The 24,689-nt window shown below is 33.8% G+C and overlaps 1 protein-coding gene across 4 annotated transcripts in view; it reads right to left on the bottom strand.

Moving 5' to 3' along the window:
* The window catches only part of ATF2 (activating transcription factor 2), an 84,499-nt gene that overhangs the window by 33,197 nt on the left and 26,613 nt on the right, over positions 1–24,689 (bottom strand). For 2 of the 4 annotated variants that reach the window (XM_021714790.1, XM_008062647.1), the window contains exons 4-8: positions 10,257–10,375; positions 9,991–10,119; positions 6,669–6,847; positions 5,976–6,090; positions 2,866–2,952 (exon numbers count right to left, since the gene is read on the bottom strand). In XM_021714790.1, coding sequence (XP_021570465.1) covers positions 2,866–2,952; positions 5,976–6,090; positions 6,669–6,847; positions 9,991–10,119; positions 10,257–10,375 — 629 coding nt within the window. Of the gene's footprint in view, positions 1–2,865; positions 2,953–5,975; positions 6,091–6,668; positions 6,848–9,990; positions 10,120–10,256; positions 10,376–13,439; positions 13,537–24,689 lie in introns of all 4 variants that reach the window. The other 2 variants (XM_008062646.2, XM_008062645.1) reach the window with 2 other exon arrangements.

Here is a 24,689-nt window from a genome sequence, read left to right on the forward strand (position 1 = left end):
AGGCTGAGGCGGAAGGATCGCCGGAGCCCAGCAGGTTGAGGCTGCGGTGGCCGGGAACGGCCACTGCACTCCAGTCTGGGTGACAGAGTGAGACGTCAACTCAAAAAAAAAACCAAAAAAAAAACCAAAAAATTTGTGATATGCCTATAATACCAGCGACTTGGGAGGCTGAGGCTATGGAGCCATGATTGTGCCAATGCACTCAGCCTGAGTGACAGAGTGAGACCCCTGACTCAAAAACAAAAAACAAAAATAAAATGGGCAAAGGCTTCACAAAGGCACATGCATGTTTATTGTAGCAATATTCACAATAGCAAAAACATAGAACCAAATGTGCTGTCCATTGAAAGTGGACTGAATAGAAAAAATGTGGTACTATACATGATGGAATGTTACACTGACCATAAAAAAGGACAAAATTATGGACTTCGCAGTAACTTGGATGACTTTAGAATCCATCATACTCAGTGATTTATCACAGAAACAAAGAACTGAGTACCACATGTTCTCATTCATAAGCAGACCCTGAACCTTTATCATAATACTACATGAAAGGGGAGGAAGCGGGGACACATAATACAAATAAGGGTACTTGATCCCAAGCCAGTTTAAGTGAGGAACAATGGGAGGCCCAAACTTCACCTGTATGATGACCACTTATGTACCTAAGCCTGAATTGTACTCCACATCTTTAAAATAAAAATTTAAAAAACCAAAATAAAAAACATAATCTTGCACACACACACAAAAATGATAAAATAAAATACTGGCAAGAATGTGGGAACAAATGGAATTCCCGCACACTGCTGGTAGGAATGTAAAACTTTGGAAAAAAGTTTGGTAATTTCTTATAAAGTTAATGTGTAACTACCCTCTGACTCAGCAATCCTACTCTTAGATATTTATCAAAAAAATGAAAATACATGTCTGCAAAAAGGGTTACTAAGAATGTGCACAATTTATTCATACAATGTACGTAAATTTCATATTAAGAAAAACCTATACAAATAATTGAATGGGGGTAGAGAGTAGACTGAGGTATAGATAAACAAGAATGGCAGTATATTGCTAATAACTGAAGCTAGGTACACGGGGTGCAATATTTTAATCTGTTTACTTTGTATATGTCTGAAATTTTCCATAATGAAAAGCTAAAAAAAATCCCAAAAGAGTAGAATAATTCCAGCCTTTTAAATTAATAGTACAATCTTATTTATTATCTCAATTAAAACAGGCAATCACCTAAATATGGCTATTTTACATTACCAAAATTCTAGTAAGAGATTGAACTGAACTGTTAAATTTAAGTGGGGCAATGTGGGACTCCCCATGGTATTTTTGGATCATCACCCAACGATTCTTTTTCATACATAAATTTATGAAAGCTATATATCTGGCATTTTTAAAATACACATATGTACAGAACATGTTTATCCTTTTAAATTAGATTTCCTGGTGACCTGAAAGAAAAAAATTACTCAGTTTAGCTGTTCAGTTTAATAGTTTCTAGATATATGGCCTACTCTTGTAGACAAAGGTATTTCTTTAAATTGGATTTGTTCTTTTTGAATTTGTAGGAAAAAAGTCCAATGAATATGCAAAAATTCATTGGTCTCTTTAACTCCTATGTCTACTCTACTCAGTTCTCACTGCATGCAAATTAAATCGAATTTTTCATTAATACAGAATATTTAAATAGTAAGTATATAAAACATCCCAAGTGAAACTCTACTGCTACAAGATTCATCTTAGTATTTCCAATGCTACAAACTGAACATGCTATGATATAGAAAATTTCTTTCTCAGGTTTTGAGGTTCTTCTCTCACCACAACCAATAAAACAGCTAATTTTTACACTCCTTAACCAATTAATTGTTCATTTAGATGATATCTAAGTTTTACTGTTAAAAACTAGGTTAATGTGCAAATTTCAGATTATCTGTGTGAATGGAGAATAGCAATAAAAAATTTTAAGCCTTGTAATATATGATTTTTTAATGTCTAAAAACGTATATTTGTAGTTAGTATAGTACCTAGTAAAGAACACAAGCAAATAAAAGATTTGCTAGTAACCACTTATCTTTTGAGTTCCTAAGAATACATTAGTGGATGCCATCAGCTCTTTATAATACAGAACATTAACATCTACCTATGTGATGTTTTAATTGACATTACTGTGTCATACTGTAGAAGAATTACATTGATTTTAAAACATAAAAGAGAAACATCAGATCTTCTACTAAGAAAATTACAAAGTTTATAGGATTTAGGGCTATAAGAGACTCCAGAAACCAAAGCTTAATCATTTTATTTTACAGATGAAGAAACAGAATCTTAGGAAAGTTGAAGTGGCTTAATTAAAGTGAACAGTATGTTTAGGAATAAAATAAAAACATGTCTAAATAACATTAATTTCTTAGCATTTAAGGCACAACAGAAAAATATACCTCTTTTTATGAATCATATGCAACATTTGCTAACCTGTAAACTATTTTGGAATTGATAAAAATATTGTTTAAAACCGCTGCCTTCAGACGATTACATCTAGCTTCAGATGTAATACTCCTAGCCTCCACCAGGAGGGGAAGTTTGTCTAAAAAGCCACAACCATAAAACAGAGAAACCACAAGTGACAAGAACTAGAACTTTACTCCCAACCCACCCATTTATTTTAAAGTACTACTAACTATTGGCTCTATGCTAATGGAAGCTTTCCTTTTACAAACTTTCAGGTTCGTCTATAGTATAATACAGTCCATACTTTTAAAAAATGTGATCTAAATTGTGCATGTGAAGCAGTCTTTAATGAAAATACTAATTCAAACAGACCCACGAAATGCACAGAACAAATAAAACCTTGCTTACCATTTTTGCTTCTGACTGTACTGGTTGAGGGGAGGAAGGACCAGGGATTCCTGGAACACTAGGCACCATGGTGACTGGTCGAACAAGCTATGCAAAAGATATTGAAAATAATTGCTAGAGATTATAATAAAAATGAGATTCATACTTCATTCACACAGTGGCTATTATAATAATTTGAGACTTTAGAATCAGAATATTGAAAACTAATCTCCAGCTGACTGTATCTCTACACCGAACTCTTACCGGTCTTATATCCTGATTTATCCTTCCAAAACTGTCAATTTACGAGACACGTGCTTCCTTAATATTCAATTTTTCACAATTTCTTTCATTTTAATGGTTCCTTCTTTTAGTAACTCATTCAAAGTGAGTGATGTAAAATTTCTAAAAAATCTGTCACACTTCCATTTTCAATTTGAAAGGAAAGAAATCAAAACTTGTGACAAGTAGGCATGAAAAATAATTTCAGCAATGAACTTTTGCTTTTCTAAAATCTATACACATTTTCTAAAATATGTGAAACTTCTGTGTATGCCAATATACTGCATAATAACAAAGAAGCTGACAATCTTTAATGATTTCTCAAATAATCATCTTTCGTTTTTACTTTTCTGTTAAAAACGAACACTGAGTGAACAGTTATATAGAAGTGTATCTCTAATTACAAGTTGCTCTCAGCACATTTCCAAACTTTTACAAACTTTCGGGTTTGTCTATAGTGTAATACAGTCCATAATTTTTAAAAATGTGATCTAAATTGTACAAACAGGATAACCACATAATCTCAAATACAAGGCAAAAAATATCCTCAGAAAAGAGGAATAAGACATCTTATATTTGATTCCTTACAAAGTCTCTCAAATAATGCATGTTGAACAGAGTTCTAAAGAAGACACATTGTCTTGAAATAACTACAATCAATGCTAATTTTGGATACTTAGAAAGATCACTTGGAACAATTAATTTAAAAAAAGGTTAATACTTAATATTAATCTTAGTAATATTCCTGGGGGCATAGTCTCATCCATAGTGTTGGAATGTTACTTCAAGTATGCTTTAAAGAGTAATTTTCAAGAGCTTTACAATAAATAATTGTATTGTAATGATCAGTAACATGTATTTGTAAGGTAAAAGAAAAAAACTACCTTTTTATTATGTAAGTAAGTATCCAAGGTTCAGCATAAAATTTCCAGGAAGAGAATAATAGACTTAAAAAGTGATACATCATAAACAATTGATAAAAAGGAAAATAATACATTTTGGAAAACTGGAGTACATGTCTCAAAAAGCGGTTCTTAGAATGAAAATTTCAATGTTGAAAACATTTTTGAAGAGTTTATTTGAAAAAAGCTTTTATGAAATATGAAAAAAAGTATTATTTCTAATACACATAATTACAAGCAAGGTGCTTTAAATGTTCATTAAGATATTAAATATTCTAAGTAGTTATTAAGCATTTTTGTCTATGTCTTTTTTTCCCACTTTGAGTACTTGTTTAAAGATCACTTATTTTGAGACGATAGAAGATGTAAATAAACCATACACAAAAATGAATGACAGGCTCTGTAGCTTATGTCTTTCAAAATGTATATATTTAACACACCCCTCAAAAAACTATTCTTTTGAATCTTATTATTAGGAAAGTAGGAGACTATTGTTTTAGAATGTTTAGATTTTAACATGCTTGGGCCATCAAAGTGCCATTCCGTAAACCCAACTTGATCACAAAAGTTCACAGTGTGTTTTGTTTTTTTTTTTTTTGGAGTTGGGCTCTGACTCTGTTGCCCTGGCTGGAATGCAATAGATCATAATTCACTGCAACTTTGAGTTCCTTGGCTCAGTGATCCTTCTGCTTAGCCTCCCGAATAGCTGAGGATACAGGTAAGCACTGCCCAGTTAATTAAAAAAAATTTTTTTGTAGGGACAATATCTTGCTATGTTGTTTAGGCTGGTCTTGAACTCCTCAGTTCAAGCAGTCCTCCTACTTTGGCTTCCCAAAGTGCTGGGATTACAGGTGTGGGCCACTGTGCCCAGCCTACTAGCAAGTGTTTTTATAATCAGTTTCTACACTAATAGAAATACCATAGAGTTACTTGACGAGCATTTGAGTATAAATATCTTTTTAGGCCGGGCATTGGTGGTTCAAGCCTGTAATCCCAGCACTTTGGGAGTCAGAGGCGAGAGGACTGCCTAAGTCCAGGGGTTTGAGATCAGCCCAGGCAACTTGGTGAGAACTTGTCTCTACAATTAAAAAAAAAAAAAAAGAAAAGAAAAGAAAAAAAATTAGTCAGGCGGGGTAGCTTGCGCCTGTAGTTCCAGCTACTTGGAAGGCTGAAGCGAAAGGATAGCCGGAGCCCAGCAGGTAGAGGTTGTGGTGGCTGTGAGCATGCCACTGCATTCTAGCCTGGGTGACAGAGTGAGACTCCAACTCAAAAAAGAAAAAAGAAGAAGGAAAAAAAATAAAAATAAAAAATATATATACATATAGATATTTTAAACTAGAAATCTGGGCCCAGTGCTGTGGCTCACACCTGTAATTCTAGCATTTTGAGAACCATTTGAGGCCAAGAGTTCAAGATGAGCCTAGACAACATAGGGTGATCTCATCTCTTTAAAAAAGAAAAAAAAATTTAACCAGGCATGGTGGTACCTGCCTGTAGTCCCAGCTACTTGGAATGCTGAGGTGGGAAGACAGATTCAACCCAGCAGTTCAAGGATGCAGTGAGTTATGATTTTGCCACTGCATTAAAGCCTGGGAGACAGAGCAAGACCTTGTCTTTAAAAAAATAAAAATAAAATAAGTCTGTATTAATATTTGAATTCTACAAATCTAATCATGGGTTAAATGAGTTAAGAAATAAAGTTCTTAGTATTAAGAAATATAAGAAAAGCAATTAAGATTTTGAAGGGAAAAAAGTGTTCTGTCTAATTATTCTTACCTTAAATGATATAAGCTATTACCATAATATCAATAAATAAACACTACCCACCACTAGCATTTTGTTAAGTTCAGTTTCACAAGCCAATAAAGCAGTCAAATATATTTTCTGATTACTTTACAAAGACCAATTTTGCTATGAAGATTTAAATAGTCTACATTTCTAACTTACTGGGACTGCAGCTGGAACATGCACATTAGAACTTGTAATTGATGCAGGAATAGCAACAGGCATGGTTTGTCCATTAGGAAGATGTAACAGAAGAGGAAATGGGCCTGGTACAGGACTAAGAAAAACAAAAGAAGGGAAATTAAAGAGATGCATTATCAACCATCTCTTAAAAATACAATAGTATTTTCAATCCTATAATCATATCACTCAAAGATATATTTTCTAACCACTGGAAAGCAAATTATAAAAATTATTTTAAACGCATAACCTAGCAGTGTAAAAAATTTAAAAAATGGGAAAAATTATGGATTGACTTAGGACAATCTTCAGTTTGTAAAATGAGAAAAATTCTCATCAGAAAGCTCTTGGGAGCTATGTATAAGAACAGAAAGAAATGTCATCTAATGATGGAGTAATTTTATATGTTTTCTGTGAAATAGCATGAAAATAAGAGATTATCTTAAATTCACATTATATTTGGATTTGCTTTTAACTTTTAGATATTCCCAATCTATTGGATAACATTTATATTAAAAAAGACTACCCAAATACTTTTTCCAAAAATCAAAGCACACAGATCACACACACAAATACCACTAAGATCATAATTTGAATAATCAAGTATCTTAGAAAAAGTCATAACAAGAAAAACTTAATCCATGTATAATTCAACGATTGGCCCAAATTACTTACACAATTGGCCTGTTGGATGACGGTGCCTGGGTGATTACAGTACTTGAGGTTGGTGACGGTACTGCCTGTTGAATAATTACACTTGAGTCAGAACTTGTAAGCAGCACATTAGGAACCTGTAATGATGCTGGACGAACAATAGCTGATGTGGGCTGTGCAGTTTGTGCCAACGGTACTTCCTATTTAACAGTGAGATAAGGAAAGAGTGGCATTTAACAATGCAAATCAAATCACATAACTTAGTGAACAGAATGTAACACACTCCTAAAAACATCTACTGGAGAATACTTAACCCCCCACCAAAGTCAGTGGATACCTAAAAATTAATTAAAATAAAATTTTAGAAGCAACTGTAAAAGTTCAAATGCAATGTTCAATTAATACTTTAATTTTTAAAAATTTGAGCGATTTTTTCTTCAGTACAACTTGTTTTTCCATCAATTCAAAAATAAGGTTGGCTATGATTTCATGAGAATTTTTAGTAAAAAGTAAAAATACAATCCATTCTCATGGAATTACAGAACTTAAAATCCAGAAGGGATTGCTTAGTCCTACTCCCTCATTATACTGTACAATAAGGAAACAGGTCCAGGGAGACTGCGCTATGGCTAATGCAAGTTCAATGACAGAAATGTTTAAAAATATCCTAAAGCAACACAAAAATTTGCTAATCTCATGTAGCTACCTCTTCTTTAGCAATAATGTCTCAACATCGAAAAGTCAAGTAATATTGATATCTTGAATGTAAAGTAAAGAATTACTGGAGTGAAATCTTTCCAAATTAAAGAAAAACAGAATTTGTGAGCCACCCAGGACCTTAAAGATATTTCCTCCAGTTTTACAGATTGAAAAGGAGATTAAAAGGTCTTAGCCTGAATTCCTTAACTACTTAATATAAAAATTGGGTCTACTGTGTTCTTTGAATTGGACTGTATCCTGTCACTTATCAAAATCTTATTATGCATAAGAAGAATAAATTATGCTATTGTAACTTCATTTATTCAATAAGTCAAGAACTTACAACATGCCCTCAAGGTCTAGTGGAAAGAAAGAAATAATAAACAAGTAAAATAAACAAGAAAATTTCAGGTTATAGTGTTACAGAATAACAAATACAATGTAATAAAAACAGTGCAAGATTAACTGAGGGTAGGGCAGTGTTGGCTACTTCACATAGCATAGTGAAGGTACTTGAACTTCTTAACAAAAAACAGCATTTAAACTGATCCTGAAAGGATAAGGAGGAGAGTATTTAATTCTAGGGAGAAGGAAGCAAAACTACATACAATGTCTTGAGGAAGAAAAAACCTGGACTATCTGAGGAACACAGTAAGAGTGACAGGAGGTGAGGATGGATGGGCAGACAAGTACAGATATAAGAGGGCTTATGCTAAGGAGTGTGAATTATCTTAAGTGCACTGGCAAATCATTGAAAGATTTTTAAAAATCTTTAATAATTAAAAATCTTTAATAATTATTAAATTATTTTTAAAAATAATTTCATGCATTAAAAAAAAACTTACAGAAAATAGATCAGAGATGGGAGAAGTCTAGTTATACGGTAATTGCTAATAATCCAAATAAAAGATGATGATGGCTTGGCCAAAGTGGTGACACTGAACACACACAGAAGGGGATAAGATTTAGGATATATTCTGGAAGTAGATTTGATAAGATTTGCTGTTGGTTTCAGTATAAAGAAAAAGAAGGAATTAAGTATGATTCCTAAATTCTAAGCTTGAGCAACTGGATGGACAAATAAAATTTACTGAGATGGGGAAAACTGAGGGAAGAATCAAGGGCTCTGATTTAAGACATATTAAGCTTAAGGTGTCTATTAGACATATAGAGGTAATGTCAAGGAGTTGGGTGTGATTATGGCAATCTGGAGAGATACCCAGGTCAAAATAAATGTGAGAGTCATCAGTATGTGGATGGTTTTTAAAGTTATGGGTCTGAATGATATCACCTAGAAAGAAAATCAAGAAAGAAAAGGAGAACCAGACTTTTTTTTTTTAAACCACTTTACCTGGCTATGTTTTGACCAAGGGAAGCCTAATGACTGAGGGATGCAGAAAGAAGGAACACCCCTAAAAGATGCAAAAGTGACCATGCCCAATGAAAAACAGGTAAAGGTGAAGGGACTGGAATGCTTTATAGAAAAAAGATTTACATCAAAGCTTTATATCAAAGATTTATAACATTTCTAGTAACTGTGATAATGTGAAAACAATCTTTATGTCCAAAAAGAATTATTTATATTCTTATAAATTATTTATATTCATTATAATTAATATAATGATAAAATAAAGTACAACCATTAAAAATAATGATTTGGGTAAATCTCTAATGACACAAGAAAATATTCATTAATGCTGAATGTCTAGAGCACAATATAAGAGGAAGCTAGGATCTTTATATGTACAAATATATATATGGAAAAAATGTTCCAAAATAATAATGATAATTCTTATCATTCAAGTATGGCTAACAGGTGATTTTGGTTTTCCTTGCATGTTTCTATATTCTTACGGAAGAATAATGAGAATGTACTTTTCAAATCAGGAAAAGAGAATGAAAAAAACAAAGCCAAAACTTAAAACATTTATTGCTAGGTGAAAAGTTACTTTTTTTCTATTTCCTTATTTCTAGCTTCTCCATCATGGCAGGAGTCCATTTTATAGTTTTAGAATAACATACTAAAAAAAAATGCACTTTATGTGTCCTATTGCCTCTTCACTGTATCCCACATGGCACTTCCAAATAAATATGCACTCACTCCATGTGCTTGTGAACAAAAATGTGACTAAAAAATTCCCATGTTGATACTACTCAATATTCAACAATATAGCCCAGATGGTCCCAAGTTACCAGACAGTACCATCATCTTCGTAGACACTACCAAAGATTCATTGCTGAGAATGAGTAACAAGTCACTTAACCTTTTAAAAGCCTAAATAACTATTGTTCTAACAATTTTTAGCATAGATTCATAATTTAGCTATTTAAAGGTAGCTAAATATAAAATAGCAAAACCCAGCAAAATTAAATTTATAAATTTACATATCATGTTAAAAATAAATTTTTATCTAACATGACTGCTGTTCTCCTCTATAATTTCTCCATAATAAAAAAATTATCTACAAAGGTGCAATTTTCTTTCCCAGGAATAAGAGTATTCACAGACCTTTCACATATAAAATGACTGCAAGTTGACACTAAATTATGTAAAATGTAATACACTAATGTTTTATGAAGATTAAATATTAAATTTTGTTGGATACCATTTTTCCCCTAGTTTATATTTCTACAAATTTCTAACCTTTTCATCACTGGTAGTTGACTCGGGGTGAGGTAAAGGACTATCTTGGTGAGTTGTTTCTACAACAGAAGGCTCCTCAATTTTGCTTCTTATAATGGGTGTTGCAAGAGGGGATAAATCTAGAGGCATCTAAAATGCAAACAATAAAGAAAAATCACAAGTTCAAAAGTCAATTAGAAAAATTTCTAAATTAAGAAAGAAGGAAGTATAAACTATATTACTTTTTTATCAGAAGTGCTATTTTAATTTCATGGTTAACAACATACTTTTTTAATGTCATCTTCTGAAGCTTTCTTGAACTCATTCTCAAATGGACTTGCCAACTCATTAAACAAACCCACTTCTTCACAGTTTTTCAAAAATCTTGTTGGTGTTGGGGTCTGATCTGAAATAAATGTCAAGAAGTAATCACATATATTTAAATATCATGTTAAGACTCTAAAATATTGCTATTAAATTAACAAATTAGCAGGACTGGTTTTCAGTTGTTAATTCTCTCTTTGGAAAGACCTCTTCCTTTAAAGCAAACAAAATTTAGTTAAATTTTTGTTGTACTTAAAGAGATTTCCTCCCACTTTAAGAACAATAAAAGTATGAAATAAGTCTTTTTTTGCTCCTTAGTCCATTCCTACACAAGAGATAAACTATTATCTAAGACAGTATTAAGGATTTTGACATACTTACATTACTAAAAATCACAATTGTTTAAATACATGCAATTTGGAAAAAAACTAGGCTAAGAGCATGTATATTTGCTTTAACTTGGCTCTTCCACTAGTTGCTCATAATCTACTATGAAAGCAAGCTTAAGATAAAACAGAATCTTTAGTAGATAGATCAAAATACCACAAGAAAGAAAAAGAAAGTTAAAACAAGAGCCCTAAAACAAAACAAAACAAAATCCTCTTTACCACTATCTACTGAAGTTAATTTTCTATTTTAAAACATATTAAAAGCTTGGTACGAGGGGTATATAAGAGTCACATAGGTACAGAATGTTTTAGCTTAATTTCTAGGCAGTAGAGAAAATCAACTCTTAGAACATGAAATACTTAAACTATACTTGAATACGAACTCATGTTATGTACAGTAACATATGTACTCAGTGTACATGAATTGGCTACAACAAATGCCACATACGGCTCATGCTGAATGAAAAGCAGCAAATTTTGCCCTTTTAGTGTTATTTTTAAGGCTGTTTATTCATATTGATTAGAGTAGGTAGCACATTCAAATTCCATTCATATTTTGTATATTTCAGGGCATCAATTTTACAGGTTATATCAGAGATCTAGCCTAAGCTAAATAAAAGTACTCTAATAAGGATACTCCTGGTTTAAAAGAAAATACTCATAAAACCCTCTATAAAATTAAAATGCACATATTTGTTAACTATTGTGTCTCCACAGTGGGTATTACTTACTATTTTATCTTTATCCCTCATATGTATTTTTACTATAAATGCATTCAACACTAAAATGGCCCACTTGTCATACATATTAGACATAATGCAGGCCTGTCTCAGGCACTATTAGTAATACCAGAATTACTGAAGGGACTCTATTGTGTCATAATTTTATCAGTTAGTTTTTAACCTACCCTCTGCTCCTAACCCCCAAAAGCCTGCCAAAAATCACATCGCAGTAAGGGTCCAGTGTATGTGTATCGGCTTAAGTACATCATGATTAACTTAGTAAGTCAAATGTAAATCTGACTCTTCTGTTCATACCCAAAGAGTATGTCTATCTAAACTCATTAGAAGGCTCTTAACTTACGTTAAAGGGAAGGAAAAGTCTTAAAAAATGCATGCATAAGCATAAAATCTCTTTTATCAATGATTACTGGAACCATCAAACTTGACAAAAGGTCAACACAGGAACAATCATTTAACATGCAGATTGCATATGGCTATTGACCATCAAATATATACCACACACATCATGCATTATATTTATATAGTAAAGCTAATCTATTCATCTCAACATGTATTAGTGCAAAAATGGTTGAGTATTGTGTTTGAGTGTACTCTATTTTTCTATTGTATTAAATGTAATCAGATAGAAAAGTAACTTTCAGAAACTAATATCAAAACATCTTTAAGTTAAAAAGTTAGAGAGAGATTGCACTAAGGCAGGAAGTATGAGAGAAACAAAGACCTTCATAGCCGTGAGAGTGAACTTCCTAGGCTGTTTTGGTGCTGTTATTTTGTTTGGTTTTTACTTTGGTTCTAGCTCTTAATAACTAATGTACAATATTCCAAAGAAAACATATCTCACTCTTCACTACTTCCTTTTACTTATGAAACTTAAGATATATTCAAAGATCCCCTATGTTTTTCCTACATAAATTGTTTCATAAATTATCATTTTTTGGTATCTCCAACTCCTTCTTTACAAAAATATCGATACCGAAAGTACAGAAAGAATCATCTTTGCCTTATTATCTATCCAAACCATTGCATATGACGATTTAGTCTCTATACTGATTAATAATTTACAAGTAGTAATAGTATTCAAGTATAATTCCAGACTCACAAATAGTATGTGTGTGTATATATACATATATATATATGTATATATATACACACACACACATATATATGTAAAACCTAAGCTTTAAAAAAGAAAAATCCTGAGTTAACTAAATATCTGTGATAGGCAATATGATGTCTGTGGTTAAGACCTAAAATTTATATAGAATTTTACATAAAAGTTTGTTTTCTTATCATGATACTTATTTATAAAGTATACAAATGTAATGAAATTATACACAGTGTGTGTACATATACATAGATGTGTGTGTATATACATTTAAATACCAAAAAAAGGACAGTTAATACAGCATGGAATGACAGTCAACTAATGCATGAATTGAGGTTTTCTTTTCACATGCTGTGAAAAATAATAATCTGCTAAGGTGATACAGAATGTTCACGTGGTCAACACAAAAAAAGCACTGACTGAATTTAGGTCCCCTTTTATTAAGAGTATTTTACTATTACAGATGTTTATTCTGAAAAGAAATATAAGCAAAATTCTAATGAGCAAGTCTGCTAATTGCTCTTTCTCCAAACAGGAGAAGCTTGATCATTTTCTATCTTCACACAGTCTTGTCAACCATGTGTGCAAGACAGCTGAAGGAAACAGACTAAATTCCACAATTCAGTTATCAATTGTAAACTTTGCAGATGGTATAAATGTTCCCAGAGTTCTAATTAGCTTCTACGACATTGACATTGGAACCTATAATTTGAAAACCACACAAAAAAGTGAAATGAATGGTCAGAAGGAAACATGGAAATGTAATGGGTAAAATACATGTTGCCAACATTTACTATAATGAAGTTGTTGGAATATCACCAGACTATATTATTTACAGAGAATACACAAAAATTGTGCACATTCCAGGTGAAATATGTATATAAGCTATTAATAAAAGCATATACTAACCAGCCACAATGACACTGTCATTACGTGCTGGACCAAATTTCAGTGTCATCTCATGTTTATGTTTATGGACAGCCAAATGATCCTCGTTGGTAAAACGCTGTGGCAAAAAGTTTTAAGATATAGTTAAGATTTTCAATTTGATCAAATAAGTAAGATGATAAGGAAATTCATTTCCACAACATGTAAAACTACCATTAACAGTGAAATAGCAGTTTGTAAAAACTATAGAAGAATCTATCATTGTTAGTGTGAATAAGCATACTACATTTCAATCATAGAGAAACCCATTACCCCCCAAAATAAGCAATATTAATAAACTAGTAGGTCACATAACTCATTTGAGAGCATTTAAGAATAAAATCTGAGGTAAAGAAACTTTATATAATTCTATTTGGATACTAAAAATAGGCCACTGTTAATTTTTCGTTATTCATAGTATCATATACTCCATGGTACAATGACTTTTGAAGAAAGATTTTCACCTAAACTTAAGGTTACTTACCACTTATTAAAAGAGAATTCTCTTATAAAAATATTACTCCTGGACAAATTAAGAAATAAATCAGATTTTTATATTACCACATAACAAAGAATGCCTTTGTTTTAAGTCAGCAAAGAAACAGCAACCAATACAATAAAGAAGCTCATTCTAAAAAAAAAAAAAAAATGATTTTTTATCAGAGTTCTTATATAAAAATAAGCAAAATTATTTTAAAAATAATTTTATTTTTAAGGATACCCATCACATTTTCCTACACTTAGCTTGATTAGGTCCTGCATGCCAAAGGTATCACTGTTACAGCACTATTACAGCATAATAAATACATTATTTAACTATTTCCTGAGTCTGAACATCAACCCTTATGAAGATGCTCCTCATCAGAAACATTTATTACTGAAAGTAAGGTTTCAAAATTTCAGAGCAATAATTTAAAAATGCTAAATTAATAGGTCTCAATTCACTTTTTAGTTAGGATGTTAAAATATGTGTACTTGAACTTGGTTTGCCCTAACCATCAAAATGAATTCCTTTTCTTGTGGTCTCCTCCCTCATCCAATTTACACAACTTTTATGCAACTAATGATGGTAGCTTTAACTTAAAAACAGTGTAAAAGAATGAAATATTTTTTCCACTATACTTTTTATTTTAAACTTTTTTAAAAAGTAAAACACTGAATATCTTTATTATCCTTAGCTCAGCCCATTACTTTTCTGCCTGTAGAAGTTAAAACTCTCATTTGTACCCCAGTATGCACTGCACAATGGCTTGGTTATAGCACCTGGCACAACATTATACTGATATTTTCATATGTCTGTCCTTTTAAGCAGGGCAAGTTCTAACTGTGGTCTCCCAAATTCAGCAAACAGAAAATACTCAATGTATGCTAACTGAAAGAATAAGCTCTTTACAATAAAAGAGCTAAATCTTAAAATTTAGTCTGGGGAAGGAGGGAAAACAACACCCCAAACCACAAACTTCATTTGGGCAAATTCATCTTTAATCTAATTTGGTTATTTTATCACTCAGTCTATAGATTACATCACATACCAATAGAAAATTAACTATTATTTCAAGATTCCTCTTCAGAAACTGTTGCCTTCCCTTTGAAGGACAGCATCAGATACAATACCACTTTCATTGCTTGATTTATTTATTACATCATTCACTCTTCAGACACTTACTGAGCACCAACTATAGGCACTGGGACCATAATCCAGCTCTTCTTCACTCAAGTACTATTTTCCTATTATTTTATAATTATAAGAATCCCTCTAGGCTGGGTGTGGTGGCTCATGCCTGTAAATTCCAGCCCTCTGGAGGTTGAGGAGAGAGAGTCACCTGAGCCTAGCAGTTTGAGACCCATTTAGGCAACTGTAGAGTGAGACCTCATCTCTACAAAAAATAAAAAAATTAGCTGGGTGTGATGGTGTCCAAGCTATTTGGGAGGCTGAGGAGGAAGCACAGGAATGTGAGGCTGCAGTAAGCCATGATAGTGCCATCACACTCCAGTCTGGGCGACAGAGTGAGACCATGAATAATTAAAAAAAAAAAAAAATTTCTCCGAATTTAAGGAAATAAGACAGAAATAAAAGCTTGAATAACAAGCTTTTGGGGAATGAACATACCTGAACATACCTGCGGAGAGTGCCAACAATATTTTAGTGCCTCTTATATGAGGTGGGACCCCAAAAAACCCTGAATTATTTTTTACAGGACAGGATTCCCTGGCTAGATAAGCATTTTAGGAACCCATTGGCATCAGTGTACCAACTAGTGTTGTGAGAGGCTGTGTTCAACTTCAGTGAATTTTTTTGGAGATTCTTTCAACACATTTGCCTATTTCATGATGTGTGATTTATGAGCATACCTACCAAACTGCGCTGAATGTTCAGCAGTTTTTGGCTAAAGACGGCATGACTCCCATGTCCCATCCTCCCTATTCACCTGATCTAGCCCTGAGCAACTCTTTTGCTTTGTTTCCTGGATGAGAAAAGTCCTTGAAGGGAAATGTTCTGCAATGTACAAGAGGTAAAACAAAAACGATAGAGTGCTAAAAGGTATCAACATTGACAAGTTCAATAACTGTTTTGAACTGTGGAAAATGTGTCTGAATAGGTGTACTGCATAAAACGGAGAATACTTTGAAGATGACTGAAGTTTAAACATGGGAAAATAAATACACCATTTTTCATAAATACATTTCAGGTTTTTTCTGTCCCTCCCCCCTTGTACTTTGTATTACCGTTTTAAGTGTGTGTCTTACATCCCACACTAAAATCACTTAAAGCAAGATTTGTTTTATGTTTTCAAGAACCTCACAATGTAACTTTTCCACTGAAAGCAATTATTAAACATCTGTTAATCAATGCATTTTGGTATGGGTCTCAGATTTTAAAACTGCAAAACCAGCAAAATGAATAGATAAGTTGTTAGAAAGTTTTCTCCCAGGAATTTTATCCTACCAGTATCCTTTGCTCGGATTAGTCTGACCCCAAATATTCAAATAAAAGAACAACTACAAATAGAATACCGCTCTGTACAAAACACGTGAAAAAGATGAATGCAAGTAAAATGCATTTATAAATTCATAAGATCCACAGACCAAATTTACCTAAATACTATTTACAAAAGAATTATTGATCATATAATGATATTATGTATATACGTGGACAGCAACACTTCCCACTCAAATTGGCACTTGATACAGGCAATCTTGTCAAAACGGCAATTTTGACAAAAAGGCAATCTTGTCAAAAAAAGAAAGTTTTATATGAAAGAAATGCATTCTTTTTCCAACAAATACTTATAAAGTAGCTACCTGAAACGAAAATAAAAATTTTTGCAGAATCTATGTGAATTGGTTTCCCAAATTAAAAGGTTTCTCTAAAAATAAGTTTTGTACAAAAATCATATTATTAGCAATACCAACATTTTAACTCATATAATTTTTTTTCAGATAATTCAAAGCACAACCCCAATGCATAATGGTCTAGATATGCATAAAAACACAAGTATTTTGTTAAACAAGAATAAGATCTTAAGCATCTGACCCAACAAACAAAAGAAAAAAGGAAATAAAGGTTTTTGGCTAGGTCTCTAGCAGGATAGGACATCATCTCTCTTAAAAGGTTAAAGAGGAAGGGTAACCTGGCAGATGGGAGGAAGGTAAATCAGCTGCCTCTATAATAATGTAAGTTCTGATATCTGGGAAATCTGTGTTACTAAGGTTTGAGACTCTTACCAAAATTAACTTCCTAAGAAATCAGTCATTTCTACACTTAGCACATATACTCACATCCATAATATATTGATTATTGTTCCTATTTAACATATTAAATAGGCACAAATAAGAGCCTTCACGCCAACAGCTCATTACTACTAGTTGAAGGACTCTGTTCACCTCATTCTCTCTCTCTCTCACATGCACACTCCTCCATTAAGACTTTAGACTAAATATAAAAAAGTCTTTATTTCCCTTGTAAAGAGCTTATAATGTACAAACATTCTTCCAAAAAATAATTTTCAATGACAGTGACTCCAAAAGCAAAGATATTACCAATAATTATAGAAGAGTACTAATGTTAAATTAATCTTTTACTGAATTATCTTGATTTGTCATTTACAGAATTCAGTGGAACATCACTTTAATGCCAGGTGAAATTAACAGTAGCCTTTCTGTGGAATACCTAACAGAAAGGAAAATATTTAATAGTAATAGTCTGCAGTTAAAATTTTTTGCACTGATTTTTATAGGCCTCTTTCTGAAGTAGTATTATCAACAAAATACATATTAAATTATAAAGTGCTATTTGAAAATTTAAATTTAACTAAGACCATTAAATGTATTAACACTGAAATTCAAATTCAGAATAATGGCACTGTTTACCAGTAACAAAAAGTCATTTGTACCACCACCAAACCACTGGTGCTTTCTAAAAACAATTCTTATTAGAAACTTCCATCTCCTAGGAAACACTATTTCAATCTAAAGAGAGACTAACCATTTCCGTTCTCAGCAAGATTTAACAAATGAATGATGTTGACATTAACCAGGGTATATTTCGGTTATTAACAGTTATAAGGTGGCATCACAATACAGAGATTGTTTTAAGTAGCTCAGGGAATAAACATAGGGAAAAAAATACGTAATAATCAGGATTAAAGTGTTCATGTTTAAAATAGTCACTATTAGTGAGAATTAAACTATGTGAGAATAAAAAACTGATTTAGCTTTAAAAAACAATTTGGCAAAATATACTTAGAACCTTAGCTATGTGTATATATTTTACTATAGTAATTCTAGTTCCAAAAATTTATTTTAAGAAACTAGAGATGCATACAAAGGGTTAATATAGAAGAACATTCATCACAATGCTGCTTATAACACCAACATTTAAAAGTTCATAATAGTAGAAAAAGCAAATAAATTATGAGATATGCTCTATTAATAGACTATTACTTAACAACTTAAAGTTATGCTTCCAATTAACACACAAAATACTCATGATACATATGTCATCCAAATATAGTTTATAAAACTGTGCAGTATGGTCCCAATTATGTTTTAAAATAAAACTATATCCCATCCTCTCTTACCTACTTAAGGACCCCACTCCTGTAATGGTCCCTCTTTCTGCAGTGCCAAATATGCTGTGATATTCCCACCTTAAAATACAAACAAACAAAAAAGCTCCATCTTCAGTTCTATATTGAAGCTATATATCTCAGTGTTTCCTTTAAGCTACTCACTCAAAAAGAGTTGAACTATAATGTCTCCATTTCTGGTTCTTGTCAATCTTTCTTCAACCTAATCACACTGTTGTTACTGTCCCTTCCCTGACAGCTACTTTTATTTAGCAAGGTCTCTAAATTCAACAGTAAGTACTGAATTCTCATCTTATCCTAACAATGATGACTATATTGTTCCTCTTTGAAATATTTTTCTACTTGACATTCAGGACTCAGTCTTCCTCACTGACTGCTGCTTCTTAAGCTTCCCATCCAACATTCTCCCCTTCTTTCTGACCTTTAAACACTGGAGTACCCCCTAAAAGTGAGCTCTCATCCTTTTTTTCTAGCTATAAAATTTTGATATAGAAGTAAAACTAAGCAAATATGGGAATTATAGATAAGACAAAATAAGTATTTTATACCTATTTTAAAATTAATGTAAAAATAATAGAAAAATTATCAGACATTAGGAGATAAGAAAGTAGAGGCTGGAAGGTATGAATGTTAACTCCTTTAATAACAGGAAATCTAAAAAATAATTCTAGCTTCCTAATGTTTTTCATATATGTATTCAATGTTAGAAAAGTCTTTTAAGAAACAATTTCTTATGATACAAATATATTCTAATATTCAGCAACTGGTTTTTCTTCTGTTTAAGTAAATTTAAATGTAATGCTTTATATTAAAAGTGGCATGTTATTAGTAAGGAGTCAATCAAAAATAACAGAAACTATTCTAATAATTTCAAGCAGAAGGGAATTAGAACAAGGAATCAGGTAAAGCCTTGTTTGTGGTTGAATCTCTAAGAATGATAACCAGCACAACATGACAAAACTGGTCACTGTCCAAGGGCTGGCTCTAGAAACACTGAATAATTAGCAGAACCATGCTGTGTATGTTTACTCTAAACTGGCAAATGAATGATTTGAGTAATACCTCTCTCCAAACTCAGTACACCAAATCCAAAAAGTTAAAGTCAAGTTGATTTATCAGAAACAGTAAATTTGGTTGGTGAAACCAAAAATTATATGCAGAATTCTAGTTGCAAAGGTTTCTGAGAATTGTGTTTTTAGCTCTCTTAACTTTATAGAAAATAATATATCAAAACATATGTCAAATCCATCTACTTCTCTCTATGCCCCCTGTCACCACCTAGTCCGAGCCATCATCATCTCTCACTTAGACTGGGCCAGCCTCTAGTCTTCTTGTTTCCACTCTTATCTCAGCAATGGCTTCTCATTGCTCTGTGAATAGAACCCAAACATTTTAACACAGCCTACAAAGTGCTACAGGGTATTTTTTTTCCTACTTCTCTGACCTCATCTCTTAATCTTATCCTCACTGACCATTATATGTGCCATCCACGACAGTCATTATTATGTTCTCAAACACACCAAACCCAATCAATCCCTCCTGAGAGCCTTTACATTAACTGCTCCTTTAGCCTAGAATTATGTGCAAGGTCTGCTTGAGTATTTCTTCATGTCTTTGTTCAAATGTCACCTTATCAGAGACACATTCCCTGACTAGCCTATCCAAAACAGGATTAGAGGATCGGCAGGGCCTTTGTCTCCCTGCACTGCTCCATGTCCTATTCTCCAGAAGACCCAGTTGGTTCTGCCTCAGTCTGTTACTCTATGACCTTCAGGTACTGAGTGATCCATAGGGAGGATGCTGGAACACCCCAAAAACCAAGAAATGGTCCCATGCTCTGGTACCAGAGATTTGAAAAGGCATTTCTCCTAGCTGCTGATATTTGTGCTTGTGACCTATTACCTTGCACTAGATAAGGGTGAACTGGCACTAGCTGAAGTGGCACAAAAAAGAGCTAGTGACATTGATGCAGAATCTATAACGTCTGGAGTTGTGATACATGGACCTCTAGCAAAGACTCAGAAGGTTCAAGAGGTTACTTGCTATCTGAATTGTCTCCAAAATACCTTGAGAAAACTGTTGCGACCACAGCCTTCAATGATAGATTGGACATTGGCAGCCAGGACTGGAGAAAATATACTGGAGGAACTAGTTGTTGAGTCCCAGTAGAGGAAAAGACGTAGAGACATCCCTTACTCCATCTGTCCTGGTAACCGGGTAGAGACAGGCTTCAGCCTGCCTGCATGAACAGCAGAACTACTTCCTGAGACTAAGAGGTGAATTTAGCACCTCTCTGAGGTTGATCACTGTCAACCCAAAGAAGATACCCCAGGTGGAGTATCCCCAGAGGAACAAGCCCACCGAGGGGACTGGGCAACCCATCCCCCTAAGTGAAACATTTGCGGGTCTAGCAAGCAGGAGACAAAGAACTCAGCCCACAGCACACGAGTGGGGGAGTTTTAAAGTGACCCAGCTCCCATTTCCCAGCAATTCACCAGACATGTAACCCAGGAGGGGAGCATCCTGAGTAGCACACAGAAGTGCGAGCTGAAAACAGGCAGAGCAGTAGGGGTGACTCACAGTCTTCCAGCCCCACCCCCCCACCACACGGTGAGCAGTGGGACATATCTAGAGGTTGGAACCCCCTCCCCTCTAAGCGAGCCAAAAGCGGTGGTGCGTGGGTCACACCCACAAGGAACTCGAAGTTTCAGACACTGCCACAAGAGGGTGCTCAAGGATTATAAAAATTTTGTTTTTGGATTTCCCCCTCCTCTTTCTATATAGTTTGTAGGGGATGTGTATTTCGTTTTGTTTTATTCCTTCTCCTTTGTTTTTCACATAAGAGTATATATGAGTGTGAAAATCTCATACTGTTGATTGTAACTTTTTTTTCTTTTTTTGCTAATTTGTCTGTTGGTTGGTTTTTCTTTCTCTTCGTCATTCTTCTCCCTTCTTTCTTAGTTCCTTTCCTTCCCCTTGTTATTTTGTACCAAGGGGGGTACATATGTTCCTATGGCTTGGACATACTGTGAGGTGGTGGGAAGTGGGTCCCTACACCCCAATCAGCAAACACTGTGATCTATAGGAAGCTTTCAAATCTTAGCACCCCCCAACACACCTTATTCAAATCTCAAAGCTGTAAGATGGCTCCCCACCCCCAACCTGGCTTCAAAATCAAACAAATTCGGAGGCTTTACCAAAGGAAGAATAGGGAGTTGAGCAAAAAGTGAAAGGTACTTCCTCTCTCACCGAGCAACAGAAGTAAAGAGAAAAGAAAAATCCATCATAAATGAAGAGAAATCAATGAAAAAACAAGTATCCCACAAAGTCCAAAAAGGATAGTGAAGGAGAATACAGACTTTGGAACTCAAACAATGAAGAGAGTGCAGAACGACTGGTTTCAGATCACAAATGCAGAGATCAAGGAATGACTGGAAAGGATAAATAAGAACCAAGAAAGGCAAGATGAAAACATGAAATAATTAATTACAGAGCTGCAAGGTATAAAAATTACAGTAAATGAAATAAATAATAAACTGACAAGCCTGGAAAGCAGAATTAACCAGGAAGAATCTCAGAACCTGAAGACCAAAATATGGAATGAATCCAATCTGATAACAACATAGAAAGGAAGCTTAAAGAGACAGAACAAGGCCTTCAAGAGATGTGTAATTATATTACAAGACTGAACTTATGCCTAATCTAAATCCCTGAAGCAGAAATGGAGAATGAGAGCAGCCTGGTCAAACATTATGCGAGGTCATCCAAGAAAACTTCCTGCATCTCCTCAGAGACGTGACCATCCAAACATAAGAGATTCAGAGTACCCCTGCCACACATCAAATGAGAAGACCAACTCCCAGACACATAGTAATTTGTTTACACAAAGTAGGTATAAAAGAAGAAATCCTAAAGGCAGCGAAAAAGAAAAGTCAGACTACCTACCAGAGAAGACCAATTAGAATAGCAGCAGACCTAGCTACAGACACACTACAGGCTAGAAGAGACTGGAGTTCAATTTTCAAAGTTCTCATTTTTCGAAGTTCTCAAAGTAAACAATTCCAACCAATAATTTCCTACTCAGCTAAGTTAAGCTTCATCAGTGATGGAGAATTAAAATCCTTCCCAGACATTCAATCTCTAACAGTTTATGCTTTCTCCAGACCAGCTCTACAAGAGATGCTTAAGAAGGCATTAAGTACAGAAGAAAAAAAAAGAACCACCACACTCTTCCCAAGAATGCAGGAAAACAGAGAGCGAATACAGCAGGCATTGTGACTACAAAATTGAAAACACACATATGTCAAGCCCCAAATCAAAAGAAAACCAACAAACAAATAAACAAACAACAACAACAACAACAAACTCTATAAGAGCCTCATGAAAGGGATAAACCCCCACATCTCAATAATCAGCCTGAATATGAATGGACTAAATACACTACTGAAAAGACATAGAATGGCAAACTGGATAAAAAGACACAACCCAACAATATGCTGCTTCCAGATGACACACCTCACCAGAATGGACACTCATAGACTCAAAGTTAGAGAATGAAAAATAAATCTTCAGGCCAAGGGAACACAAAAGAAAGGAGTCACAATCTTAATATCAGACAAAACAAAAATTTAAAAAGATATGGAAGGGCACTATAAAAATTCACTACATAATGATAAAAGGTTAATTCCATCAACAAGAAATATACATCCTAAACATATATGCACCCAACACAGGAGCAACAGCTTTTATAAAGAAGCTACTAAGTAAACTAGAACAAGATATCCACTCTAACACTAGCTGGGGACTTAAATACCCATTAACAACCCTAGACAGATCACTGGGCCAAAACGTCAACAAGGAGATTTGGAACCTCAACTTGATGCTTGTCCAAATGAACGTCACAGATAGCAACAGAACACTCCACCAACAACCACAGAATAAGCATTCTAGTCATCACCACATGGGACGTACTCCATGATCGACCACATCCTTGACCATAAACCAAGCATAAAAGAGACCTGCCTGGGCAACTTGGCGAGACCTCATCTCTACAATAAATCAAAAAATTAACAGGGCATGGTGGTGCGCGCCTGTAGTTCCAGCTACTTGGAAGGCTGAGGCGGCAGGATCGCTAGAGCCCAGCAGGTGAAGGCTGCGGTGGCCGGGAGCGGCCACTGTACTCCAGTCTGGGTGACAGAGCGACACTCCAACTCAAAAAAAAAAAAAATTTAGTAAGATTGAAATACTGCCATGTACCTTCTTGGATCCCAGTGGAACAAAAATAAATATCAACACAAACAAAATTCCCCCCAAACCCATAAAGACATGGACACTAAACAGCATGGTGCTTAACGACTCCTAGGTCAACACAGAAATCAAAGCAGAAATTATAACTAATCCTGAATTGTACCCCTCATCTTAAAAATAAAATAAAAAATAAAAATAAAAAAAAGAAACGGAATGGCAGTAGTGGGAAACTGCTAGGGACAAGAGGCACATTACATTAATAAGTACCTGATCTTGAATCAAGCGAAGTAGGGAGGCCCAAACTTTACCTGTACAATGACCACTTACCTACCTAATTCTGAATTGCACCCCACATCTTTAAAATAAATAAAAATAAGTTTTAAAAAAGTATTAAACCTGATAAATCCTATCTTTATCTTGCTCAACATCATTAAACACCAAATAAATTAAAATAATGAGATACCATTATAACCTCACCAGAATAACTAAAACTTAAAAGACAAGCCAAAGCAATCTTCAAAAATGAGAAGTAAATTGGAAACCTTACCCTAACTGACCAGAATGCAACCTGTAATACTGACATAAAAGTTGACAGATTGATGAATGAATAGATTACAAAGCCCAGAAACAAATCCACATTTACGCAATCATTTGATTTTCATTAAAGGAGCCAAAGCAATTTAATGGGAAAAGAAAAATCTTTTAAACAAATTATGCTGAAATATATAAAAAATGTATTTTTTAAAAAGTTAGCTCCAATCCCTACTTCACACCACAAACAAAAATTAATTCAAGATGGAGCAGAGACATATATAAAACAGCAAGCTTTTAGAGAAAGACAAAGAATATCTTTGTGACTTAAAGGTAGGCAAAAGTTTCATAGACAAGTCACAAA

The sequence above is a fragment of the Carlito syrichta genome, unplaced genomic scaffold (assembly GCF_000164805.1).
Source record: "Carlito syrichta isolate Samal-C Ts95f unplaced genomic scaffold, Tarsius_syrichta-2.0.1 Scaffold305785, whole genome shotgun sequence".
In the NCBI taxonomy this organism is placed as follows: domain Eukaryota; kingdom Metazoa; phylum Chordata; class Mammalia; order Primates; family Tarsiidae; genus Carlito; species Carlito syrichta.